Source organism: Coccinella septempunctata, chromosome 8 (genome assembly GCF_907165205.1).
Source record: "Coccinella septempunctata chromosome 8, icCocSept1.1, whole genome shotgun sequence".
NCBI lineage: Eukaryota > Metazoa > Arthropoda > Insecta > Coleoptera > Coccinellidae > Coccinella > Coccinella septempunctata.
In genome coordinates this window covers 32,933,082-32,956,532 of record NC_058196.1, presented here as the reverse complement: position 1 = coordinate 32,956,532, position 23,451 = coordinate 32,933,082, and the positions used below count along the sequence as shown (strand labels likewise).

Below are 23,451 nucleotides of genomic sequence, written 5' to 3'. Positions count from 1 at the left end.
TGGTTACGTCATTTTTCGCACCTCAGCCACGATCAATCCTGGAGAAAAATGAAAAAAACCCACCTGTTACAAGATATGCATTGCACCATCTCCCTATGGGCGTGAGCCCTGTAGGCCCTACGACATATGGGGCAACTGAACCCTTTGTTACGCTGTTGATAGCAGGAATCGCAAACTGTGTAATGCGCGTGCCACCTAGACGACAATCCCGCTCCTGGCGTCCTCGAACCGCAATCGCCGCATATGCGGCAACACTGTAAAATGGTAAAAATTAGATCTGTCACCGACGCTTAAAGAAAACGTCAACTTACCCTACACTTCCAACCGTACTTCGGTATGGTAGTCACAATCGGTCTTTGGCACCCGGCGTGGTACACTTTGTCGCACTGTTCGCAGGTCATCAACTTAGACTCATCGCCGGTGCTGCGACAAACCTGACAAATTCTGCATTTCCTGCACTGCCAACCGGCGCGAACACCTAGAAACCCCAAGAAAATAAGCTTAAAACTATCGCAATTGACAGATTTCACTTATAAAACGTCAACTGTCACAATTGACAACTGAGGTTAGATTCGTTACTAACCTGGCAACTGGGCTAACCCAACGCATGTCCCGTGGTAGTGTTCGCCACACGTGGAACAAAACACCAAATTCGCGATATCTCCCGGGGCTTTGCAAGTGTAACATATGGTAGCTGAAGAAAGAACTCGTTAAATCTCCAACAGACAAGTTTACACGATGAATACTCACATTCGCAGTAAGACGCTTGGGTGAGATGACTGTTACAAAACGTAGACAGCGTCGGTAGATCTTGAAAGGCACCTGCAGCTGTGGCACACGGATAATGGTATACTTTGTTGCAAGAGTCCGCCTTGCAGACCAAGCTGGCTCCGAAATGGTTACAAAATGAACACTTTCTGGAAGAACTTTGCAGCACGACAACGCCCACGTTTTCCAACGCGTAATGTTCTACGAGGAAAAAGCGAATTGGATCATTCACCTACATTCTAATAAGATCACGTGAAACTCACCATTTCTTACAACTCCGTGGGACCACAGAGCGCAGTTACGGTGGACATAGAAGTGTCCCGATTGCTCATACAACTGGGACACCTCTGGTTCATCGGAATAACCTATAATTGTCAATTCATCCACGTATTCGCTTGTCATGGAGGGATGTCTGCATTTGTTGAAACTCTTCTGTCTCCTGCAGGTCACAGGACCCCTAGGACTTTTATCACCCGTTTCTTTCTCTTGACTGGTACTCGAAGTACTCGGGGAATTAGACGTCGTCTAAAAAAATTAAAAAATACAGTATGTAACAAACGATCTTGAAAAAAATCGACTGTACCATTCTTTGAGGGATGAAACCGTCCGGGCAACTGAGCCTGAGGAACTCCCCCTGGCCCAGTTGGCTCCTCTCCCCCAGGTTACAAAAGGCGCAGACTTTACCAGGCCAGGCCTCGGGCGCGTACGGCATATCGTCTACGCTCGGCAGGGCCGGCTTGTCGTTGAAAACGAAGGCCCCAGTTTCGGGGTCCAACATGCCCATGTCGTCGCCTGATAAACTGAACTCGTAGTCCCTGTCCACCCTGACCCGTTTGGGGCCGGTGCCTCGACCGGAACCCGGAGGTCTCGGTTTTCTGACTTTGCTCCCGATCGGTTGTTTACGAGGTAGAGGTTTACCTCCTTCCCTCCTCGGCCTGCCCCTTCCCCTTCTGATAGAACTAAGCGGTTTGCCGGTAAAATTGAAAGGGGGTAAGAAATCATCGTTGTTCGGGGGTGAACTTGTGATAGATGTAGCTGTCGATCCAGGTCCGGAAGAAGGCAGTTGAAGCGGTGAAGGTAAAGGTTCCTCGACAAATTCCTCGTCTTCATCCTCCAGTTCAGATGCTTCAGGATCCTCCAGGTCCATCAGCATATCCGGGTCGAGCCCAGATGTGAGATCATCCATTTTCTACTCTCTGAAAACAAGGGAAGCACGTTTTTTTAGAAGAAAGGGCGGTTTCTAAATATGGCGAGCATACGGTCATTGAAAAAAATGATACGCCACTGAGATATTTCAAATCAAAAATCATTTTTGAATCTGCGATTTATTCACAGCTTGTATATGACAATGTTCTGTGCTAGCTGTTGACCAAACCATAGAAGAATTTTATTAATGACATCCGGAGCACAGAAGTTTATACTTAATTGCATAGATTTAGATTATAGGTTAGTGAAACCCATTTGTCGTCATTGGCAATCTCATTCATTTTCCGTCAAATTCTTTCGTTTTGTTGGATCAATTGCTCAACGGTTTGAACGGAAAATCAACGATCCTTTCATGGGAACTCCCGATTCCCGATTGATGATATCAGATATTCTTTCTCTGGTCCATATTTTTCTATGCATTAACACAGAACTATAGAATTGAAATTCTCTGAATCAAAATAAAAACTGGAAAAATAATGAATTCACACTGAATTTCTAAACGAATCTTTCATATCATGCTTGTGATTTTTTTAATATTCTTTATATTTACAGATCCTCTTTTTAAGAGGTATTCTTCGCATGCCTTCTTTGAACCAAAAAAGTTCAGGTTTTGAGCAAAATAAAATGAATTTTCCTAACCTATGGATTTTTTGAGCATCATTGAAATGTAGCAGTTTCAATTTCAAATTTTCCACTTATGAAATCATTATTCTTAAGACATCCTAGAAAAATTAATTTACTCCCAAGTATCAGAGGACCACAAGGAAAGTGCCACAAATTTCGTAATGGAAATGTATTCAAGAATATGCTGGACTACCGATCATTTCTTAAATACAACAGTGAGAAATAAATGTTTTCGTTTCTCTATGCAGAGCAGAACAAAAGATTAATTGAAAATTAAAAAAATTCAGACTTTGAATAACTGATTGAAAAAAAATTATCTGGGATTCAGAAAACACGAAGAAAAACATTTGATCTGTAAAATATTCAAATTTCAAAACGAAAACTGTATTGAATAATCATCCATAGGACCATCCCAAAATCAAGGTTAATCATGTAAATAAAAATCTCGATTTGAATGAAAGCGCTTGAAACTGAGAAAATTTAATAAAAATGCGAAATTGAACGAAATTAGTAGAACCTCCTTTGAAAATAATGGCTTGAAACCAATTTCTTCATGAAAATAACACTTCAGACAAATTCCAAAACCAGCGCCATATCTAGACAGTTCTATGTACTTAATCCCAAGCCGATAATGGTTTCAAACAAATCATCTTTTCCGACGATAAAAATCGTCCTATTGGAAAACTAAACTTACGTAGTTATATCCATTCCGAAAAGTTAATATGGTCTCAAATTAAACATCCCGTAACATAAATAAAGGTCCGAAAATTAAGGAAAGTGGAAGATAACACACAACGAACCAACACACAACATGTCAACAGTCAACCTAAAATTACGAACGACAGACGACAGTTCGAAGAGCACTGCGCTGCGCACATTACTAGAATTTAGTGACGAAAAACGAAATTCCCCTATAACTAATCAACTTCTGTGTCCATTAAAGAATGGCGGTTTGACAGTTGCTTTTCAATATTTATTGGAATTTAAAATATGAGAAGAATTTTCCCTCTGTGAAATTTCCACTTCGAATTTCCCGATGCCTGATTGATTTTCGGAATTATTCAGGTCATATTTGCTCAGAGTGATGTCCCAACGTCCAACCATTCCTTTTTTGTACTAGTTTTATTCTCCATATTTATTTACATTCTCGAGGAATCTAATCTTAGTTATCGTGAAGGCGAAGATAATACGTAACTATCTAATTGGATTTTGGAAACATTGGGAAAATTCGATATAATTGGCGTAATTCCCTTAATTGATAATACCTTGACAGCTGTGGACCTTGCAGTGAAAAATTAATAAAAGTACATTACATTATCTTTGGGTTTGGTAGATAGCAAGAATTATTACCGAATTATTATATTACAACACTCAGAAACATGGAGAATATTAAATTATATTTTGTGACATATAATGTTGGAACAAGTGTTCCTGGGCAGGAACTCTATGATCTACTCTCATTGCCCGAAGAGCTCAAAAACCACCATTTACCTGATTTTTATATACTGAGTTTTCAAGAAGTGAAGGCGCAGCCCCACAATCTGTTCTTAGATGCAATTTTCGAAGATCCCTGGACAACATGCTGTAAAGAGCTACTGGAGAAGAGAGATTATGTTAAATTGAAGAGTGTCAGATTGCAAGGATTGATAATGAGTGTATTCGCATTGAGGAAACACCTTCTAAATATCAGGGAAATCGAGTCAGAGTATACAAGAACTGGGCTCTCAGGAATGTGGGGAAATAAAGGTGCAGTCAGCGTAAGACTTAGCATCTATGGATGTTCTATGTGTTTTGTCAACGCCCATCTTAGCGCTCACGATGAGCATTTGAAAGATAGGGTAGAAGACTACAACACCATAGTCAAGGACCATGAGTTTCATGTGCAAGAACACACAGAAATATTTTTCCACGATTATGTATTTTGGATGGGCGATTTGAATTTCCGTCTGCTGGAAGAATTTGAAAGGTCCCCCGAAGAAATAGAAAGAATCATTTTAAAGAAAGATCTTCCATCTCTCTTCAAGTACGACCAACTGAGGTATGTTATGAAGAAAGGACAAGCTTTCAGTGAGCTCACCGAACAAACGCCCCCTTTTCCTCCAACTTTCAAATTCGAGGTCGGCACCAACTCCTACGATTTCAAGAGAAGACCCGGATGGTGCGATAGGATCTTGTACAAAGTAAACTCTCACAATTACGAAAATATCACTCTGAAAGCCGAGCAACTGTCCTATAAATATCATCCGTTTTATACCCTGAGTGACCACAAACCAGTATCAGCAGATTTCTCGGTGAAGGTATTTTCTGATTTTGCCGAATCTATTGTGGAGTTTGACAAGATATCTACTTGGTATTTAGAAGAAGATAACGAGGTGGTATACAGAGTTAACCCTTGGAAAATACCCCAAACTAAGGAGGATTGGATTGGACTCTTTAAAGATAAATTTGACAGTCTTGATGATTATGTATGTTACAACTATACCAATAAAAGTTCAAATCTTCGTCCTGAGTCTGAAAATGGCGAAACGATCCTGAGATATAGGATCACCTTCAGCGAACTACCCAGTAGATGTAATGGTAACTACGTCTTGGTATATTTCAGTCAGTCTGAGGAAAAGGTATTGAGCGTGCTGGGAATAAGCGACCCTTTCCCAATAGTCAAAAAAGATAGTGATTAAATCTCTCAAGTGATGCGTAGTGAGGTTAGGTTAGATGAAGATTTAGTTTGTTTATTATGACTCCAAATAGATACCATTCAGAATTATACAGGATATTTCAAAAAATATGTAATGCTGCCATTAATCAAAGAGAAAATCCTCCAATTAGTATCCCAGTAAGTATATCCATTTTTCATTCACTAGTGGAACCTCAGCATGAGAAATGTCTAAGAATTGTTGATTATTAATAAATTATTTTACATAACTCTATGTACCTTGGTATGTTTTTGAATTTTTATGTCGCTGGTTGATCGATATTTTTATACCTTTTTGATGTATTTTATTAAATTTTTAAATTGATTTTTGTAGAAGTGTATTAGGGTAACATCACATTTTTTTGATTTTTGGTTCTAGGAAAATATAGAAAAATGAATTCAAATTCGATATATTGCTATGTTGACGATCTTGCACTCAAACGGAAATGATTATAAGGGAAATTAGAAGACAATTTCTAGCTTGTTGATAAGAATTTTTTGTCAATAGATATAATCATAGCTCATTTTGAAATATAATGTGATAGAAAAATGATGTAACTCAATGATATATTTATGCTGCATAAATTTCCTCTCATGTTTCATGGAACCAAAATTGTATAATGTTGCTAGCATAGACTAATATCAATATTAGTCTATTTATATTAGTCCTACTGAAAAAAATTACACCTGTGCTTGACTTGTAATTTCTTGTAGGAATTCTGATGCCTTATTGTTCAAATTATTAGTTTTTATTTCAAACTCTACTGTTAAATGTGTAGAATGCAAAATTAGTAGATAGGTGTTGACAAATATACTTAAAAATTTTAGTTTGCTTGATGCAATTGAAAATGACTTATTAAGATGTGATACGAAGCTGCTATATAGTTGTCCTTAATTGATTAACCGTTAAAGAATATTTTATATTTTTTAATTAATTGTTAAAAATTATATTTTCATGTAATAGAGCTAAGATCCCCTATATCTATACAAATATATGAAATTGAAGTGTCTTACCATTATTTGGGCCATTTTCCCTATAACCCGTTTTTTGAAGGGTAGTAAAACTACAATTAGATAATTATATCTTTTATTTATTCAACATTGTGTACAATGTTTTCCGGTGTGATACTCTAACAAAGTTAGCTTGTCTTTAAAGTAATTCACAGCAAATCCTTAGAGTAGGGTGGGAGATGCAGTTTAGGTGATGAAATTTTCAGATAAGAAATTGGAAAAATATTCTGATTAGATCAGAAATGACCGATTTTTATTATCGTTTAGGTGCTAGATATCAACTACCAAAAGTTGGCACAAAATGGACCCAACCTCCTTCGTAGACCATTCAAAAAAGGAGTATTTATTCTATGAGCATCGACACCATAGACTAATAATGAAATAAATAATTATTCGTCTATGATCTTAGAATAAAGAATTCTATGTTCTAAGGTCTATGATGGAAATTTTTAAAATTAAAGTTCCAAAATTATGAAGATTATTTTTATTTTCCTCTTGAGCTTTGCTGAGAACGTTCTTAGTATACGTAAACGAATCGATGGTTGGTCAAAGTTGAAATGGGTAATCCAAATTAGCCTCTTATCACTAGTGGTGAGTTTAAAGACAAAACATGGCCATGTTGCACTTCAAACAAGAATTTTTGTTTCAATTTCAGTTATCCGTCCTGACGTTACAGTTCTTAATTTTACCACGAATCTAAAGCTAATATCCTAGTTCTTCGACAATTTGAGCTGTGGTACTTGCTAGATCAATTTTTTTTATCAATTCAAAAGTCCTTATTCGTATTGGGCAAGAAAAGGACCTGGAGCTAGGCAAAATTTCACAAGTAAGTAAATATCTCCCGGATTATTGATCGCTCGTGAATAATTACAGGTAATAAGCATATATAGGACACGGTTGCTCAAAATATTCGCCAATATATGATATGTAAACATAACGATCTAAAATTCTAGATATTTAAATAATCGAATACAATGCTATTTGCTTTTCAGTCTCAAAATTATTGGATATCGAAACAAATACTTTTCGAGCCACATAGGAATCTTTGCATGCAAACGAAGACCAATCACAAGTACACCTATGACATAAAATCAACTGTCCATCACTTGTCAATGTCAATTATGGAAATATCACACTAGTAGACCATGAAACCCCCGAATTTTCGTCATTTATACTTCTGACTGTCTCCTTGAAACCTGCTTTGAGCTGACAAGTATCAATTCCGATCCATATCCTCGAATATCCCATAATGAAAAATGTGTAAAACGAAACTGTTCAAAATATCACAATAGCTTACAAAAATATATAAAATAAAGTTAATATATTCAAACATATCAACGATAGTGGACTTAACTCTACCAATAAAAAAGAGAACGATTCAGTTTAACTGTTGACGATCTGAGAACATCAGTTGACCGAATGTAGTTATGTGAACCAAATTTGTTTGGATCCAATTAATCAAGCCTTTATGTCAATTTTTTTTCGTTTTCCTTTCGATGCTTCATTCTTTGTCATCGGGAGGTAAAAGAATCGACACTGATTTTCTAGGCCCTGTCCTCTCGACTGGCACTGTCTCGAACTGCGAATTTACCAAACTTTCCTCGTCTGGTACTTGTATGACGTTGCCATTTGGAGCAAAACTAGAGGAGAAATATTGATTGAAACTCCAAATATTACAGGAAAATCATTTCAATTTTTTTTTTTTTTTAATTGACTTACCTTTCGTGAATTGGTGGGGGAGTTGGCGTCCTTGATAAGGGAAAACTGGCGATTTCCCGAGGTTCCAAAGAACGCAGGGATCCGAACTGCGGATCTGGGGATAGCTGAGCTGAAGGAATGATGAGACCACTGCGGAACAAAGAAATTTCGAATGAATTGGGTTTCAGTGCTTTTTTACCAGTTTTCACTTTAAAATTTTCATGAAATCGGATCAGGACAGTTGGAAATTGTACAGTTTCTGCGTAGATTTAATCCAAAATAAACTGAGTGAAGTTTGAATGCTTCGATCTATACGATAGCCTGATAAGATCGATTTAAATTTAATTTTTTTTTTTGCTATGATATGACAATACAACTAAACTACGCTCCCGTACTTCAGCCTTTACTACGTACCTACTACGTCGAAATCAATCAATCAAAAACGGGGAGATAATTTCCAAGGATCGATTTCAGTCATGGCCAATAATGGGACAATCATAATGAATTATTGATATTGCGAGTGACTCACTCAACAAAACCCGATATTCCTTTTATGTCGTTAAGGATTCGAATAAACGTCGCAGAATGTACACGACAAAACGAAAATATTCGTCGAAAAAGAATCGTTTCCTAGTTTTCTTTCGATGATGCAAATTTTTTTAAAGTGTAAATATATTTAAATTGTCCCGCTTCAAAATCTATCCATTCCGTCACTGAAATAAAACGCCCTCATTGGTTTACAGAAAACTGACGGAACCTCCTTCAGCTGTCAATGTCAGTCTCCCCTCTGGATGATACATAACCACAGAACTAGATCGTTTTTTCTGCGAGTCTTTCATAGAATGCATCGAAAAGTGAGATGGGATCAAGCTGTTATGAAAAATTGCTGTTTTTTTCTTAAATTTCACATCCCAACCAATCAAAGATCGATTAATTCCGAAATCTATGGTCAATAAAGACTTTCAACTGTCTATTATCTCACCTTACGGATCCCGATTTGACTAGAAACGGCAGGGGGGTGGGACACTGGCTAAGTGGCGAGCTGGCCAACGAACTCCTCTTGCTAGATACCTGACTGTGGGGGCACTGCGGGGGGCCAACCGCCACCGCACCAGGGCCTCTCTTCCTCGGCCAACACAGGCATTTGCGTTCGCTCTTGAATGCTGAAAACAAGACCCTCAGATTAAAACAAAAATATTATACACTATGGTGACAATATGGCGTTTTTACTGATTTTTATGGAGGGTAACATAAACTACCTAACTATTCCAACCTAACCTAACGAAACCTAAATATTTCAAATCAACCTAACCTAAATATTTCAAATAAACCTAACCTAACCATTTCAAACCGATTGACATATTCCAACCTAACCTATTAGTTCAACTAGCTAGCCTAACCCACTCTTGGGTGATCTAACCTAACATATTTTCAGCTAACATAACCCAATCGTTTCAAATCAACCGAAACTAACCATTTCTCGGTCGAAATTGAAAAGAAGAATGACATATTCCAACTTAACCTAAGCTATTCTTGGGTAATTTAACCTAAAACGTTTTCAGCTAACCTAACCTGATAATTTAAAATCAACCTAACGATTTAAGATCGAAATAAGAAAACTATTGACTTTTCCAACCTAACCTGATCATTTCAATGATCATGATGATGAAAATTAGAAGTAAAATCCCAATCTAATCTATTCTTAGCTAATCTAAATAAAAAATCTTTGGAAACACATTTCAACCCAATCTGATCTACTTTCTTCGGACCACCCAGTATATCGGCGGTTCGTTTGTGTAATAAAAGCAATTAATTATTCCCGACTTTTCGCTACTGCTACTGATTCACCTGTGTTTAATCAATTTCGCGAAATTATTCACTTGCATTCAACGAATTGAGGCACGTATATACGAATTGTCATACTGCCGATTGTTAAAGGTTCGCGCGATGACGCAGAGGCAAATTGTCGGCAATTGCAAGACCGAAAAGGAAGGATCTGCTCAATGATTGATTTCACGTTCAACTTCCTCCGTATTTAGCAATCGAGAATCGAAACTTCCCGCATAATTCAAACTTGAACTTGTTGACCGTTGACCCTTTACGATCCGAGGTAACATCTGAGGACCATGGAGAAGTTAGGAGTAAATGTTATTTCGTAAACTCATCGTACGGATTATCACCTCGACAATCTCTTCATGCTTTATTCATAATCTCTACGTAACTCTGACCAATCTCTTTCAGTTCCTGTAGATTCACAGCCACTGTTTTGCTAAAAGAAGTTTAAATTGGCATTTTGCGCCGAATTCATAACGTGGGTATTCGCTCATCCCTGTATATCCTCATCGATCTGATGGGATACACACGGTTGACTCCTTTTCATGCACCAGATGTACCTATACATTTTTTTTTTCAGAACAATGGGATGCGTTCAACAGAGCCGCAACGTTGCCTAGAATGTCAACGTACCGTAAGCTGATAAGGATGAAACAAAGGTAACTATAATTACATCATCTACCGCCGAGGCTTCCGTCCGCTGCTTTGTACACCGATAAAATGTCAAAGTTGATTCGAGGTTCACAGTGTCTGGCGTCTTGTGATACGCGATATACACATCGGAGATAACTCTATGCATATCTCCGGCCATATACTCACCTGATAAAAAGCGTTGGCGGACAAAGAAAACAGACAGATGGTACTTTGATCAAGTTAATCGCCTGATAGTAGCGTAAAACGCTTTTTGGAATAACAGATTGATACGCAACATGGTAATATTGGTCTGGATTTCCGTGAATTCCTGTTATTCCTTCATTACTCATGATAAATAAACATTTGGTTATGACCACGATAAGTCCTGATATTGTGACTCAAGGTCGTCTTTCCTCTATGGTTTATCTCTGAACTTGTAACGTTTCCTGAAGAGACTATTCTTCTCCAAGACCAAGAATTCGAGACTCATTTAAATCATTAGCGTTTTTATCGTTCACAGCGTGTGGATTGTACGACAGAAAAGAATATTTCAATACGCTTCGAGCTAAACACGCAGCGATCAGTTATACCAACATTATCGAGGCAGATCTCCGTCAAAAAGAAACGCCGAAATATATAGGTTAAGATTGTATCGCGTAGAGAAAGCCTCGAGGTTTTTAGGCCTTTATCGATTCAAATGATAATTTAGAGTTGGCAAAACGCCATGCCCTATGTCGTTTTGGCCTTAACCTTGGTATTAATTTCGACTGCAGCGTCACGATATGTTCTAGTTGAGGAAAAACGTCGAAAATCAGTAACTGGCGAAATAGATCTACCTACGGAGTGTATCAGAAGATCCAAAGAATTAACGAGCATCAGAAGCACAGCGCCTCAATAAACGATGAAAACTCTAGTTGAAACACCAAAAATTTTTTTAAGTGTTTGACTTACTGAGCGTTCTGGTGCTGACCCCTGGACTGAGGGGGTAAAAATCGCCGTGGAGGGGGCAGTGGAAGCCGACAGTCTGCTGTTTCCTCCTGGCACGTTTGGTCAACACGCAGAGCGAGAAACCGGCCACCAACATCAAGATCCCCACTACTATGCATCCCGGACCTAACTTCCGGGCGTTGTCTGTGAACTGAAGCCTGTCCTGGTAATTTTCGAAGGGTTCATCTTCCGCTGGACCCCTATAGGCGGCCACTGAAGGAAATAACTGAGTTAATAACATCGCACAGGAAGCGAAACATGCTATAAGACCATCGCCAAACAAATCGGAAAATTTCTATGTTCTCCAGACCACAGATTACAGAAACTGTCATCTTTTAATCTGTGCTCCAGTCGTGAACGGATCTTACCGGTTAAAACTATCCCGACCAGGGTGAAAAGGAAACCAAATATTGGCAAGATTATCTGACAGTTGTTGGCGACGACCACGCCAGCCACCATCAATCCACCCTCGATCTTTTCCACCCTGAGCCTAGAGATGGGCGCCGGACATCTGAGTTTTCCCGCCTCTCCATCCTGGTTCAGATGGCTATTCCTGCAACAAATAACGAACGTTCAAAATCTTCATAAATCCCAAACTTCAAGGTCATGACTACATACAAAGAGACTTCTGTGGTCACAGCCACAGAAAACTCATCTGGGAGCGCTCTGAACATAGAGAACATTGTGAAATGTCAGCAGATCCATCATTCACTTGGATCATAGACTAAAGATCTTTCTCTATGACTTGGATGGGTTCCTAAAATTGGTTTTGTGGTTTTTACCATATTCTGTATATCATTGGTAAGTTCTAGAAGACACTGGGAAGTGTTTTACGATCCTAAACATGTCCAAAATTTGGCACCGACTGATGCCGACTTGACATAAACAAAATCATAGGAAATTCCAGTTGAGAAATTCGCATTGCTCACGCTGTATTTATAGCCGAGATCCTCGATAAGTTGAAATTCGCCTAATGGCACAGTTTTGGCGGAAACCTCCAAATTTCCGAAGTTACCAGAGGGATATTATTTATTGTGCCTAATTCTTGCTCAATGTTATTGTAAAATTGATGTTTCCTCGCCAGAAAATAATCCAAACATCGATGAAAAACAGATTCGAATATCGTCTGTTTATTTTTGAGGATGTTTTACGGGTTCTTAAAGGAAACTTAATGATTTATGGGTAATTTCAAGTGTGGATTTTACACTCAAATGACGGGGAATGTATATTTGTTTGTGGAGCTTTTATCTTGATCATTTTCCAGAATTTAAAATAACAGATATTTGGATATATTAGTTCCGGCTTATGAAAAAAGATGCTCCTGGTCTGAATAGAAAGTTGGAAAGCAGAATAATATGGAGAAAAGTGTACATGTAAATAGAGGTCCCTAAATATTACGTCTCATAATTTAGGAGGCCTTGATTTGTACACTGAATTGATAAGTGTAAGCTGCTTGAATGAATGAGAAAATTGCCATTTTATTAGCCATTGTTGTAGGACTCCAGCCAATTATCCAGTTAGGAGCGAATCATTGTAAAATTCACGATTTCCCCGTATGCAGATTTTTTCAAGCTTCAAACCCAATTATGCCTATAATTATCTAGTGGAATTTCCTTTAAGTGCCATTGCGAGGCACTTTATACATAATAATAAACTGAAATCCTATCCTAGTTCTGAGCCCATAACCTGTAGACCTAACCTATAGGCATTATTTTTTTCCGATATATAAACCGATTAAACACCGTAAATATGTTGAACAATGCTCAGAAATGGTTTTAACTCTCGCGTTCTTCATTCCTAATTTAGAAAATTCCCCGATAACATTCTATAAATAGAATGATTTGATTGTGGTGAAAGCCATGAAATGCTTCTAAATATAACGAAAGAGAACATGTTACAATGGAATCGATACTATTGTCATTTACGCTAGAAAAAACAATATATCATGGCCATCAGTTTCTTATTAGCTGAGCGACTAAAAATAACGTATTTCCGGCGATATCCACACATTGACAAAGATATTACTAAGGATGTTTGGGCCATACGGTGTGGGCATTTTTCATATGAACGATATATGTAGAGCTTTTTCATGACCTTACCTCGACAGAGGTTTCCACTGTATTTTCCTGCTATCGTAAAAGGAAGAAAAACACGAGAACAACATATCCGAGAGGTCGAATACCAACAGAACCACTCTATCCGTGCTGTATCAGGTGAGAACCGATTAAAAACTAATCGAATATAAATAGAAAATTGTGTACCTTCATGTCAGTCGGATAAAATCACCTATTATCTATCGTACGTATATGTCGAAACGAACATGAGTAAATACGTAGGTTTTGAGTAGAAGCGAACGATTATTTCGACGTGTACATTCAGGGTATCGATAAATAAATCATCTGCAAATTCACCTGTAAAGATGTCCCACATTCAAAATTATTTGAAAAAGTGACGTAGGCATAGAGTCGAATCATCAAATAATTTTTGATTTGAACCATAGAAGTGTCGTCATCTATTATTTCTTCTCATTTCTATGCAGAGTACTCTCCATACTCATTTCCGTCAACGTGACTCGAGTATTGTATTTCTTCAAACTTTTCCGTTCCATTTTCAAGAGATAAGCTAATCACACCTTTGACAACCTTCAACGAAGCATTGTGAAATTCGATATTGTCGGACTTCTCTTGCATCACTCACGGTACAATGAAGAGTCAAACAAGAAATGCAATGGAAGCAATAAATTATGATACGAGATCTTGAACTTGATATGCGATACAGACCTTGATCTACATTTGATTTTTAGACCAGTTATGGACAGTAGGGAAGAGAGGCGTTTACCAAAATCCTTCTTCGACCGATTTAAATATCAAACTGCGAAGGAATATAATTTAATTAAAGTTCTATGATCGAGAGGATGACAGATAGGGGAAGTTCAGTTATTATCTATGACGAAAAGTCTATGATTTAAGAGAAATGTAAGACTGCGAAGAAAAAGAAGACACGGAGAAAGTTTTTATCCACGCTTGATGGTTCGTTTCCTGCTCTTCTAATGGGTGTGCTCGGCTATTAAGAGAAATTTAGTTCGACTGGTGTGGAATAGTAGAATTAATGTCGATTGCAATGGCCACCGCGTTGAATAAAAACGAGAGGTGTTTATGACTTCCCCTCAGTGGGAAAATCGATAGGTATATGAGGAAGAACCAATATTCCTGCTGCCAAATCAATAAATGGGCAGCTAATAAATATTCTATTTGCGATTTTCGGTCGTTCACCACCACTCGAACGTCATTTATGACGGATTTAATGGTTTTCCTTGTAAGCCACAGGCCACAGAGTCGGATATATGAGAAAATGACGTGAAATCTGGATATTTAAAGAATTTTCCTACGACGCAACTGTTATCCAGCTGGTCGTATAAAATTATCGATATAGGAACACGTGCAAGAAAACGTGCGTTTCAATCTGATACTTTCACTTCAAGGTATCAATCTAGCTAGTCCGTTATTTACATTGAAATCATACAGGGTGGCTCTTACGAGTGACTCGGTAGGGAAGGAGTTAACAAATTCGAAGTAGTTTCTCCACTTGAAAGATATTGGACCTTCTGATCCTTGTGTTCAAAAATCGAAAATACCCTGTCGCTCATTCGTGAATTTTCATCAGTTATAACCTGTAGTTGATTAATTGTCCATTTTGTATGGGAATGTTCTTCGTGCAACGTTTTCTCGATAGTTAAAAGTGAATTAACTCTAATTAGTACCTACTTCCTGTTACGTTGTTTGTGACTAGTTCGTCGTGTTCAATTTTTCATGCCCAGATGAACAGAGTGGGTGTATTTAATAATTGACTATTTCCCCAATTTTAAAATCCACTTCAATTAATGAAAAAGTTGTTTATTATGTTCTGAATGTTTTTATTGTTGTATTATTAAATTCTTATTAATCTCGATGAATATCATTGCATCAGAATAACTTCAATTAGCCACATAGAATTATAAACCTAAGTTATGATAAACTTCGAGAAACAGGTTTATCTTCCTTAAATTTCTAATCTCCAAAAAAAGGCAGACCTTTTGTTATACTAAAACGTGAAATGCAGGTATACTGATTTAAGTCTACGGAACATCCGATCAAAGCATTGATTTTTGGGGACAACAAAACAGATATGATTCAAGAGAAAGTTCGAGGTTTTTGAACTGCATAACGTTATTCTATTTCACGCTAATGAATTCATGTTGTGATTATGCATTCTGAGATAGGTTATCTCACTTTTATCTGACAGTGATTCATTTCATCTTGTTGTTGAGTGGAAATTTTAAAGAGATTTGTTCCCTTATTATTTCAATTATTGTAGAAAGGTTATTTTATGTTACAGATACATCAGGGGGTGTACAGAGTCACGGGGTGTTTACTGAAGATGCATCAAAATGCAGGATTTATTTTTCTCCACTTAACATTTTTTAGGATAACTCCACCATTTATTAATGGTCTTAATATTCATTGTACACATCGTTTTATAACTTGTACTCATAGGACCTTGTCACCCTCTTTTTTTATCAAACTTCCCATCAGTATTATAAGTATTTATGGGATTAAAATGATCTCCATCTTCCAATTCGTCATATTTCTCATGATTTCTTTTATTCTTTCGTTGTTGTCAAACATCTTCGTTCATTTTTTGTACGTACATGTTCCAAGTCTCTTTGGCCGATCCTATACTCTCTATGTCCGGTTCTCTCTGCTCCCTGTGACATCCCTGCTGAGTGTTGAACGTCATCTCCGTCTGATTTTTTCTCTTAAAACGCAAAAAGGCACATTCCAGGTCGAACAGAAGCGATCGTTTACCGAGAAATCAAGTCACCATATGTACGACGATCGACGCGAACAGACCGAGAACATCGAATTGACTGTGCGAGAGAGTTGAGCTGGCTGGAAGAACGCGCGACTACGGAGAGGTCGTCCACCACCTGCCTGGCACCGCTAACCGGTAGGAGATTAGGCGTAGGAGCCGGTTCGCAGAGGCTAGTCGGTGTCGTCTCCGAATTGGTGATTCACGAGCTGGCAAAGGGCGTTCTGGACGAATTATCGGTACTGGGAACCACAAAAAAAAATTTGGTAGGCTATTTCCTGGATAATCGTGATTAATCACCGAATTTGAGCACTACAGGGTGATTCAATACGGAAGGAATACGACCAGTGAGCCAAACTCACTAGTTGATGAAACTTTCATCCACAGAGATAACACTGAAATCTGTGCTTTCATCGCAAAAGAAAAGTTTTCAAGATGGCAGTTGAGAGGCTTCAAATTGTCAATGTCAAACTTCATCAATTCAATATGGCGGATGAGTTTTGTGGTAATGACCATCGAATATTCTTTACTCAATGATTCAAGGGTAAAACGATGTTCGATTCGATACAAAATTTGTATGTGGGCCCTCGGAGGATTAGAGAGTATGAATTAAATGTTAAAATTCGAAAATTCAATATGGCGGACTCAAGATGGCAGCTCCAAGACGGTCATATTCTGCTCAAAACAGATACAAGGGGTCGATGATCTACAGCCAGTATTGACTCCATATTGGATCAACTCTTTATGTTATCAAGTTTTTATTCAATCAGTCGATGAGCGAGATTTTTGTGAGAATACCCAAAAATTCGTAGACACCAGAAGAATACGATTGTGCAGGAAACTGGCCTAGATAATGTAGCAGTGTATATTTCAAGGGCACCGCAGATAAATATACAATAATAACAATTTGGCTTGGCTAACGTCCAGTCCGAAACTTTCTTATATAATTGACACCATAAACAAGGTAATGACGAGCAGGGCGGTATCAGCCCATGCTGTGAAGACATTTCGAGGATCGGTCTACAAAACTTGATCGGGGAATCATCGTTTGATTAATGGATCTATATAGATTTTATCGATCATTCAGCAAGCGGCCTTCAGAATACCATTTATGCATCTATATACGTCCATGCTTCTGCTACTTCTTCGTGTCTTCTGCATATGTCATCCATTGTGGAAGTATTTCACAGTGATCTTGGCATTTCTTGAATTCGTGAAGCAATGGCGCGGGTATGGAGGGTAGCTACCCCCCATGGTCGCGGGCTTTTACTTGTCATCTGTCAAAAATGACAATTTACAAGTATGGCTACCAAAAATAATTTTTTGACGTCTAAATCTGCCAAATCCGACCCTGTCAGCGGGAAAATATCGCTGCCAATCCATCCCGTGTAAAATCGGCGTTTTCAAGATCAGTATCGATCCGATATTCGAGCATACAGGTAACCATCCCGAAAATCGTGCAGGAAGGATGTTTTTCACCAGGATCTTCGAGAGCTCCCCCAGCTTCCTCCGCCAGAAAGTCCGTCGTAACGACATGATCGGTACAATTAGAGAAATGAACGAGGTGCTGTGTCTGTTCGTCATGGCGACGTCTATATTTAGACTCACCAAGGATTTTCAGTGAAACTGCGACCGGGACGGGGTGCTGTGGATGATGGGTAGCCGTTTGGGATGGTGCCGAAGGTAAAATAACGAACGGAACACAGTTTTCAACACTGATCTGTATTTTTCGAAATTTTGGTTGTCGAGCAGCTTTGAGCTAGTTCGGTAGCTGGATGGGTGACCGCTATTGACTTCACGGCGGCGCTTTCCTCATTTCTTCTTTACATTTCAGGGGTCCGAAGCAGGTTTCATCTAGAGGAGTAATTGATCTTGTTTTCTCCAACAAAGACAATAGAACAACCTTAATGGACGGTGAGTTTATCAAAATTTCATAGCTTTTAGTCTGTTTTCCCTTGTAACTTTGGTTAACATTCAAATCACCGGTAGTCTGAGAGAGTAGCTTTCAATAGACTTAGACAGATGACATTTAGTGTTGGAATTTCAAATCAAAATGTCAACTTTCGAAATTCCACAGCCTACTTGACGAAAAAATTTTCTGAACGTTGGAGATAGACTCCCCTTTCTAAAATATTCAAGAGACTGATACGAATTCATGCAATGATAAAATAACACAAACAGGAAATTCGCTCAAAAACTACTCGAATTATCAGAGTAATTAGTACACCTAATTGAGATAATGAGAGAGTGTATTTCCATTTGTCGTAACAACATATATCGGTCGAATCTTTATCATACTCCGAGATTATCATCGTAGGTATTTGTTTATTTAAATAGTCGAATAATTATCTATAAAAGATTTTTATAATTCGTTTAATCCACAGGTTGTACAAGATAGAAGGCATCTCAATACTTCTAGGTACTGTTAAAGTGGAAAGTAAATGAAAAAATCGACTGGCTGATATAAATATGTAGTGATTCTAGTAGTTATAGTTCAACCAATAAAATACTGTCGAAATTACAAATGTTGTTATTGCTTTTACCAGTCTCCAATTCTGAAATATAGCTTTATTTGGCTTGGAATAAATTATGCACTGTTTAACATAATTAAGAAACACCTTGTATAAGAAACAAATCCCTTCTTCACTCATATTTTATACTACCCAAAGTAGGACTCGCATTTCAAAGCATTCAATTTGGTGAAAGATATTATAAAGGGCCGGTGGTTGAGTTTGACTTACATTTAGAATTTTATGGTGGATCAGTCCCGATAAGGACGTCTCTCTAGGTCGCTAAAAAAGAACAACCAGATGTTCCTTCGGTGAGGTCATTGCACTTTCGTCCAATTTGCATAACTCAATCCACTAAAGCCTGCTTACGACGATAATTTGGCTTGATTACATTCACTACGAACTGAGCTTTGTATCTAACATGTGCATCACACGCTGTTAATTACGCACAGGCCTTTACTAGTCATCGGTAATTGGTTCGACAGTCAATCACACACAAGATTCGGGGTAAACACGCATAAACGAAGAACGAATTTAATCCATCGGGACGGCTTTAGTGAAAATAATAAACCACTTTCAACGTGTTGCACTGACTGAGCCTATTGCAATTCCTTTATGTATGCCACAAGTTGCATTCTACCTCAGATCGAGTACACATCTACCTAACAGATATAAAAGATTGGGACTGGAAAATGTCATCGTCGATATTGAATTCCTCAACTTTGGGAAATGCATAATAGATGCCACATATCTTCCTCGAATATTGATGGCTTAAGATCAATAATTCGTCGGGAGTGTGCGCAAACTGAATCATCGATACTTGAACTTGCAGGTCGCTTTTACGTCTGCACTGGCTCGTCGGTAGATGGCGCTCTACTTTACGTAACCAAAGATATCACACCAGTCATGGTTAGAAAATGTAAGTATGACTCTTCTAAGGTAGCCAAATGCACATGAGTACCTCAAGTGTCATAGTTAATATTTGTAACAATGACTTCTAAGGCAGCCAAATGCCCATGACTACCTTAAGTGTCATAGTTACTATGACTTCTAAGGTAGCCAAATGCCCATGACTACCTCAAGTGTCATAGTTACTATGACTTCTAAGGTAGCCAAATGCCCATGACTACCTCAAGTGTCATAGTTACTATGACTTCTAAGGTAGCCAAATGCCCATGACTACCTCAAGTGTCATAGTTACTATGACTTCTAAGGTAGCCAAATGCCCATGACTACCTCAAGTGTCATAGTTACTATGACTTCTAAGGTAGCCAAATGCCCATGACTACCTAAAGTGTCATAGTTACTATTTGTAATAATGACTTCAAATGTTCTTGACTACCTAAATAGTCATAGTTCCTTTCTGGCAGAGGTTCCAAATTTAAATTGAGGGAAAAATATAAATAATTATTTTATTAGTAAAATACAGATTTATTGCAACATTAAGCGTTCCAGTAATTTCGCTATAATTTCAAGTATCCATCTATTCAAGCACCAACATAAGTTCCTCACCTCAAAGACAAAGCAAACAGAGTCGAAATAAATATGCATAAAAATTTCATCATAGTTGGAATGCCAATTACCAAAATAATACTGTTGAAGAAGAACAAAAAATGCTGGTTTTTAGTTAATACAAAAACTTTCGTTTCGATATCGAAACATGAAATTTTTCACTACTGAAAAGGATATCGCTTTGGAATGTTGAGAATTTTTCGCAATTCCTTAATTTTAATACATTGCTCTCTCTCCGATTTCTTCCAAAAGGTCGAAAGAGCATGAGATTGTGTATTATCTGAGCCTTCACTTCCTTATTACTGAACTAATTAAATGGTATCAAAATTGGTAAATATAAAATATTTATTATATGTAAGATTAACCGAAAAAAGGAAACTTTAACGTTTGATAAAAATATAAGCACCATAAATGTTTCTGATAAGACTTAAGTAGGTGAACTTTAAAATTGTGACGATCTTGACAACTTATCTAATCAATAAATGCGAATTTTAAATAATATGTAAATACTTGCTTTTAATGAAAATAAAATTTTGGAAAAAATCACAAGAAAAATCACTTCGAAATATGGTGAAAAAGATAGGAAATTCGAGAATACCGATATAACCTAACGAAATTTGCTAATTGTTTGATATTCTTTTGGCCCACTGTAAGTAGAGCTGTGCCAGCATCAATTCCCGAACAAACATCTTGAAATTCATTTTGAGCAGATTGCTAAAAAAAAATTCCTTTTTAAACAATACACGCGGCCTCCCTCTTGAGAAAACCCAACACAATTGGGTTTTTCATTTCTTTAAAAATATTACTAACAGTGTAAATAATATGTAAACTAATAAATACAAGTTCTAACTAAAATATTACTTATAAAAATAATCCAGTTGGAATATCATTGGTAATAAAAAATCACTGGTAGTTATCCACAATTGTGCCTTCCGAGAAGTGTAAAAGTAACAACCTAACCTCAAATAAGCCTCAATCATCGCCTCCGGAACAGCAAGAAGTTCTACTTCCCGATTGTCTCTGTTTCAGATCTACGGTATCGTTGTAGGGAGTTTCACTCCTATCCGCCCTCATCTCCAACTTTATCCATTGTTGCACGGCCAGTCTGAAAGCTTCATGGACGTTACTTGCATCTTTCGCTGAGGTTTCGATGGATGCTGTGATGTTATTTTCGTTGCACCAAGTCTCCCTTTCGGTCTCGGAGACTTCCCTCTGGGCCCCCGAGATATCTGACTGAAATCATGCCTACTGTATATATTACAAGTACAGTATACAGGGTGTCCCACCATTAGTACCTATTAAGTTTGAAATTTGGTTTTTAATTGTAATATTTAAAAAAATGAGCTCTTGGTGAGACATCCAGCATGCAAATTGAGAAATAGGGTATATTAAAGGTTGAGCTAACTTTAAATGTCGATAATACTAACTTTGTTGCCTACAACAATGAAGGGAAACTGAGAGTTTTCCCTAATATCAGCGTAATGGAGAAATTCATCCTTCCACATCTCCAGGTTGCGAAAGCTGGACTTATCATCAATCGAGTAAGTCAACAAACAAACATCGCTGCCCCTGTAGAAAGGAGTTCTCAACGTTTTAAACCTCTCCTGACCTGCCGTATCCCAAATCTACAGAACATACTCGTGAAATTGTTGATTCACTTCCTAAACATCAACACCTACCTGTAGAGTGTAAGTGTCTCCGTTCACGTCAATGTCCTTATTTAAAAACTCGACGCCGATTGTATGGAAGGAATGCTCGTCGAATTGATTAGAAACGAACCTATTCATCAAGCAGCTTTTCCCAACACCACCATCCCCCAATATTACAACTTTCAACAGCGTATTTTTGCTGCTAGGCCTCATATTCACTCTTGCTGACATTGTTTTTGTTTGATATCATGTGAATACTGATAATCCAATCAGGCTGGACTTTACTTTACGGACAGTGATCGATTTTGTTCGTAATTTTTTTATAGATGCAGTTTTTCATGAGAAATCGTTTGGTACTAGTCTCAACTCCGGCAAGCTCGTAGTTTAGGAGATATTAATTTTTGAAAATTGCATTTTTTCCATATAATTTGACAAGTTCGATGGATTTTTCTAGGTTATATCCGTCAAAACCACAGAATATCAATGGTTTTTTGTGTTGTTTCTATGGTTAATATAATTTCAGGAAACTTTTTATTTGAACGGTATAATTTTGCGAAAAATGTGCGAACTGAAATAAAACTGAATAATTTCAAGGTTAGGTTAGGTTAGATTGAGTTAGGACAGTGAAAAAATAATTTCTCACATGAAAATTCGATATAATTTGGCGAAAAATGTGCGTACTGAAATAAAACTGAATAATTTCAAGGTTAGGTTAGGTTAGATTGAGTTAGGACAGTGAAAAAATAATTTCTCACATGAAAATTCAATTTGCAGATATGCAGTAATGAAATGAGTTAACAATTCTATTCAGTTATTTAATTGTTGAACATAACTAATGCTTTGTAGGAATATTATGATATCTCACGCTTTTGGATGAAATTTTGAGAATCATGAACTAAAACTTTCAAATTTACAGTTTGCTAAGATATAAATTCGTATCAATTGATTTTCTTTCACCTACTGCAGCAAAAAAAATTGTCAATAAAATCGGAGGTGAACCTTCATGTCTTAGAATGACTTGATTTTCTTTCCATTATTTGAAATTCGAATTTCCTAAAATTTGAATTATAGAAACCATAGAAACAACACAAAAAACTAATGATATTCTGTGGTTTTGACGGATATAACCTAGAAAAATCCATCGAACTTGTCAAAATATATGGGAAAAATGCAATTTTCAAAAATTAATATCTCCTAAACTACGAGCTTGCCGGAGTTGAGACTAGTACCAAACGATTTCTTATGAAAAACTGCATCTATGAAAAAATTACGAACAAAATCGATCACTGTCCGTAAAGTAAAGTTCTACCTTAAATCATTATTTTATGTAAATGTAAACAATGCCACGAATTACCCAATAGAGATCTAATTTAAGTGGTAATTCCCATTAAAACACCGTAAATTACTCATTTCTGATTGTCAAATTTGACAACAGCTGCCAGCTGATTAGTGCTTGACAGCTGTTCGACCTTCAACCATC

General features: G+C 37.4%; 4 protein-coding genes and 2 long non-coding RNA genes across 17 annotated transcripts in view; 3 read left to right on the top strand and 3 right to left on the bottom strand.

The window, feature by feature from the left end:
* The window catches only part of LOC123319493 (histone-lysine N-methyltransferase 2C-like), a 34,458-nt gene extending 31,024 nt beyond the window's left edge, over positions 1-3,434 (bottom strand). For all 10 annotated transcript variants that reach the window (XM_044906496.1, XM_044906498.1, XM_044906497.1 and 7 more), the window contains exons 1-7: positions 3,293-3,434; positions 1,352-1,964; positions 1,032-1,293; positions 751-969; positions 584-694; positions 312-478; positions 64-254 (exon numbers count right to left, since the gene is read on the bottom strand). In XM_044906496.1, the coding sequence (XP_044762431.1) occupies positions 64-254; positions 312-478; positions 584-694; positions 751-969; positions 1,032-1,293; positions 1,352-1,954 (1,553 nt within the window). In that variant the 5' untranslated portion in view covers positions 1,955-1,964; positions 3,293-3,434. The remainder of the gene's footprint in view (positions 1-63; positions 255-311; positions 479-583; positions 695-750; positions 970-1,031; positions 1,294-1,351; positions 1,965-3,292) is intronic.
* A 112-nt stretch (positions 3,435-3,546) lies between these two features.
* LOC123319496 (phosphatidylinositol 4,5-bisphosphate 5-phosphatase A-like) lies at positions 3,547-6,300 on the top strand. The gene has a single exon (XM_044906510.1). It carries the CDS (start codon positions 3,978-3,980, stop codon positions 5,274-5,276), a length of 1,299 nt encoding a protein of 432 aa, XP_044762445.1. The 5' UTR covers positions 3,547-3,977; the 3' UTR covers positions 5,277-6,300.
* Positions 6,301-6,360: 60 nt separating this feature from the next.
* On the bottom strand, positions 6,361-19,331 carry LOC123319497. 3 transcript variants are annotated; one of them, XM_044906513.1, is made up of 6 exons: positions 19,042-19,331; positions 11,821-12,005; positions 11,417-11,665; positions 8,982-9,162; positions 8,021-8,149; positions 6,361-7,941 (listed from the first exon to the last, which is right to left on the bottom strand). In XM_044906513.1, coding segments are annotated over exons 1-6 (885 nt in total). In that variant the 5' UTR covers positions 19,044-19,331; the 3' UTR covers positions 6,361-7,802. The 3 variants fall into 3 exon arrangements, with proteins under 3 accessions (XP_044762448.1, XP_044762446.1, XP_044762447.1); XM_044906511.1 differs by lacking the exon at positions 19,042-19,331 and adding an exon at positions 16,140-16,419; XM_044906512.1 differs by lacking the exon at positions 19,042-19,331 and adding an exon at positions 13,552-13,697.
* LOC123319499 lies at positions 9,850-16,132 on the top strand. The gene is made up of 3 exons (XR_006538494.1): positions 9,850-10,310; positions 10,413-10,491; positions 15,827-16,132. It is a non-coding gene; the product is annotated as an uncharacterized LOC123319499 (long non-coding RNA).
* On the top strand, positions 17,695-18,821 carry LOC123319498. Its single transcript, XR_006538493.1, has 3 exons — positions 17,695-17,983; positions 18,135-18,214; positions 18,685-18,821. It is a non-coding gene; the product is annotated as an uncharacterized LOC123319498 (long non-coding RNA).
* An 877-nt stretch (positions 19,332-20,208) lies between the features above and the next one.
* Positions 20,209-23,431, bottom strand: LOC123319074 (ras-related protein Rab-9A). The gene is made up of 4 exons (XM_044905922.1): positions 23,283-23,431; positions 22,002-22,236; positions 21,750-21,947; positions 20,209-21,555 (listed from the first exon to the last, which is right to left on the bottom strand). Exons 2-4 carry the CDS (start codon positions 22,200-22,202, stop codon positions 21,295-21,297), a joined length of 660 nt encoding a protein of 219 aa, XP_044761857.1. The 5' UTR covers positions 22,203-22,236; positions 23,283-23,431; the 3' UTR covers positions 20,209-21,294.
* Positions 23,432-23,451: the final 20 nt, after the last annotated feature.

Excerpts from the sequence above, each read along its gene's own strand:
- LOC123319497 (XM_044906511.1), bottom strand. The coding sequence starts at position 16,228 with ATGACGTTCAACACTCAGCAGGGATGTCACAGGGAGCAGAGAGAACCG. Across the intron at positions 11,666-11,820 it reads GGTCGGGATAGTTTTAACCG|TGGCCGCCTATAGGGGTCCA; the intron begins GTAAGATCCGTT and ends TATTTCCTTCAG. Across the intron at positions 8,150-8,981 it reads GTCAAATCGGGATCCGTAAG|TGGTCTCATCATTCCTTCAG; the intron begins GTGAGATAATAG and ends TTTGTTCCGCAG.
- LOC123319496 (XM_044906510.1), top strand. The coding sequence starts at position 3,978 with ATGGAGAATATTAAATTATATTTTGTGACATATAATGTTGGAACAAGT.
- LOC123319074 (XM_044905922.1), bottom strand. The coding sequence starts at position 22,202 with ATGTCAGCAAGAGTGAATATGAGGCCTAGCAGCAAAAATACGCTGTTG. Across the intron at positions 21,948-22,001 it reads GAGACACTTACACTCTACAG|ATTTGGGATACGGCAGGTCA; the intron begins GTAGGTGTTGAT and ends TATGTTCTGTAG. Across the intron at positions 21,556-21,749 it reads TCATTGTTGTAGGCAACAAA|TCAGATATCTCGGGGGCCCA; the intron begins GTTAGTATTATC and ends GCATGATTTCAG.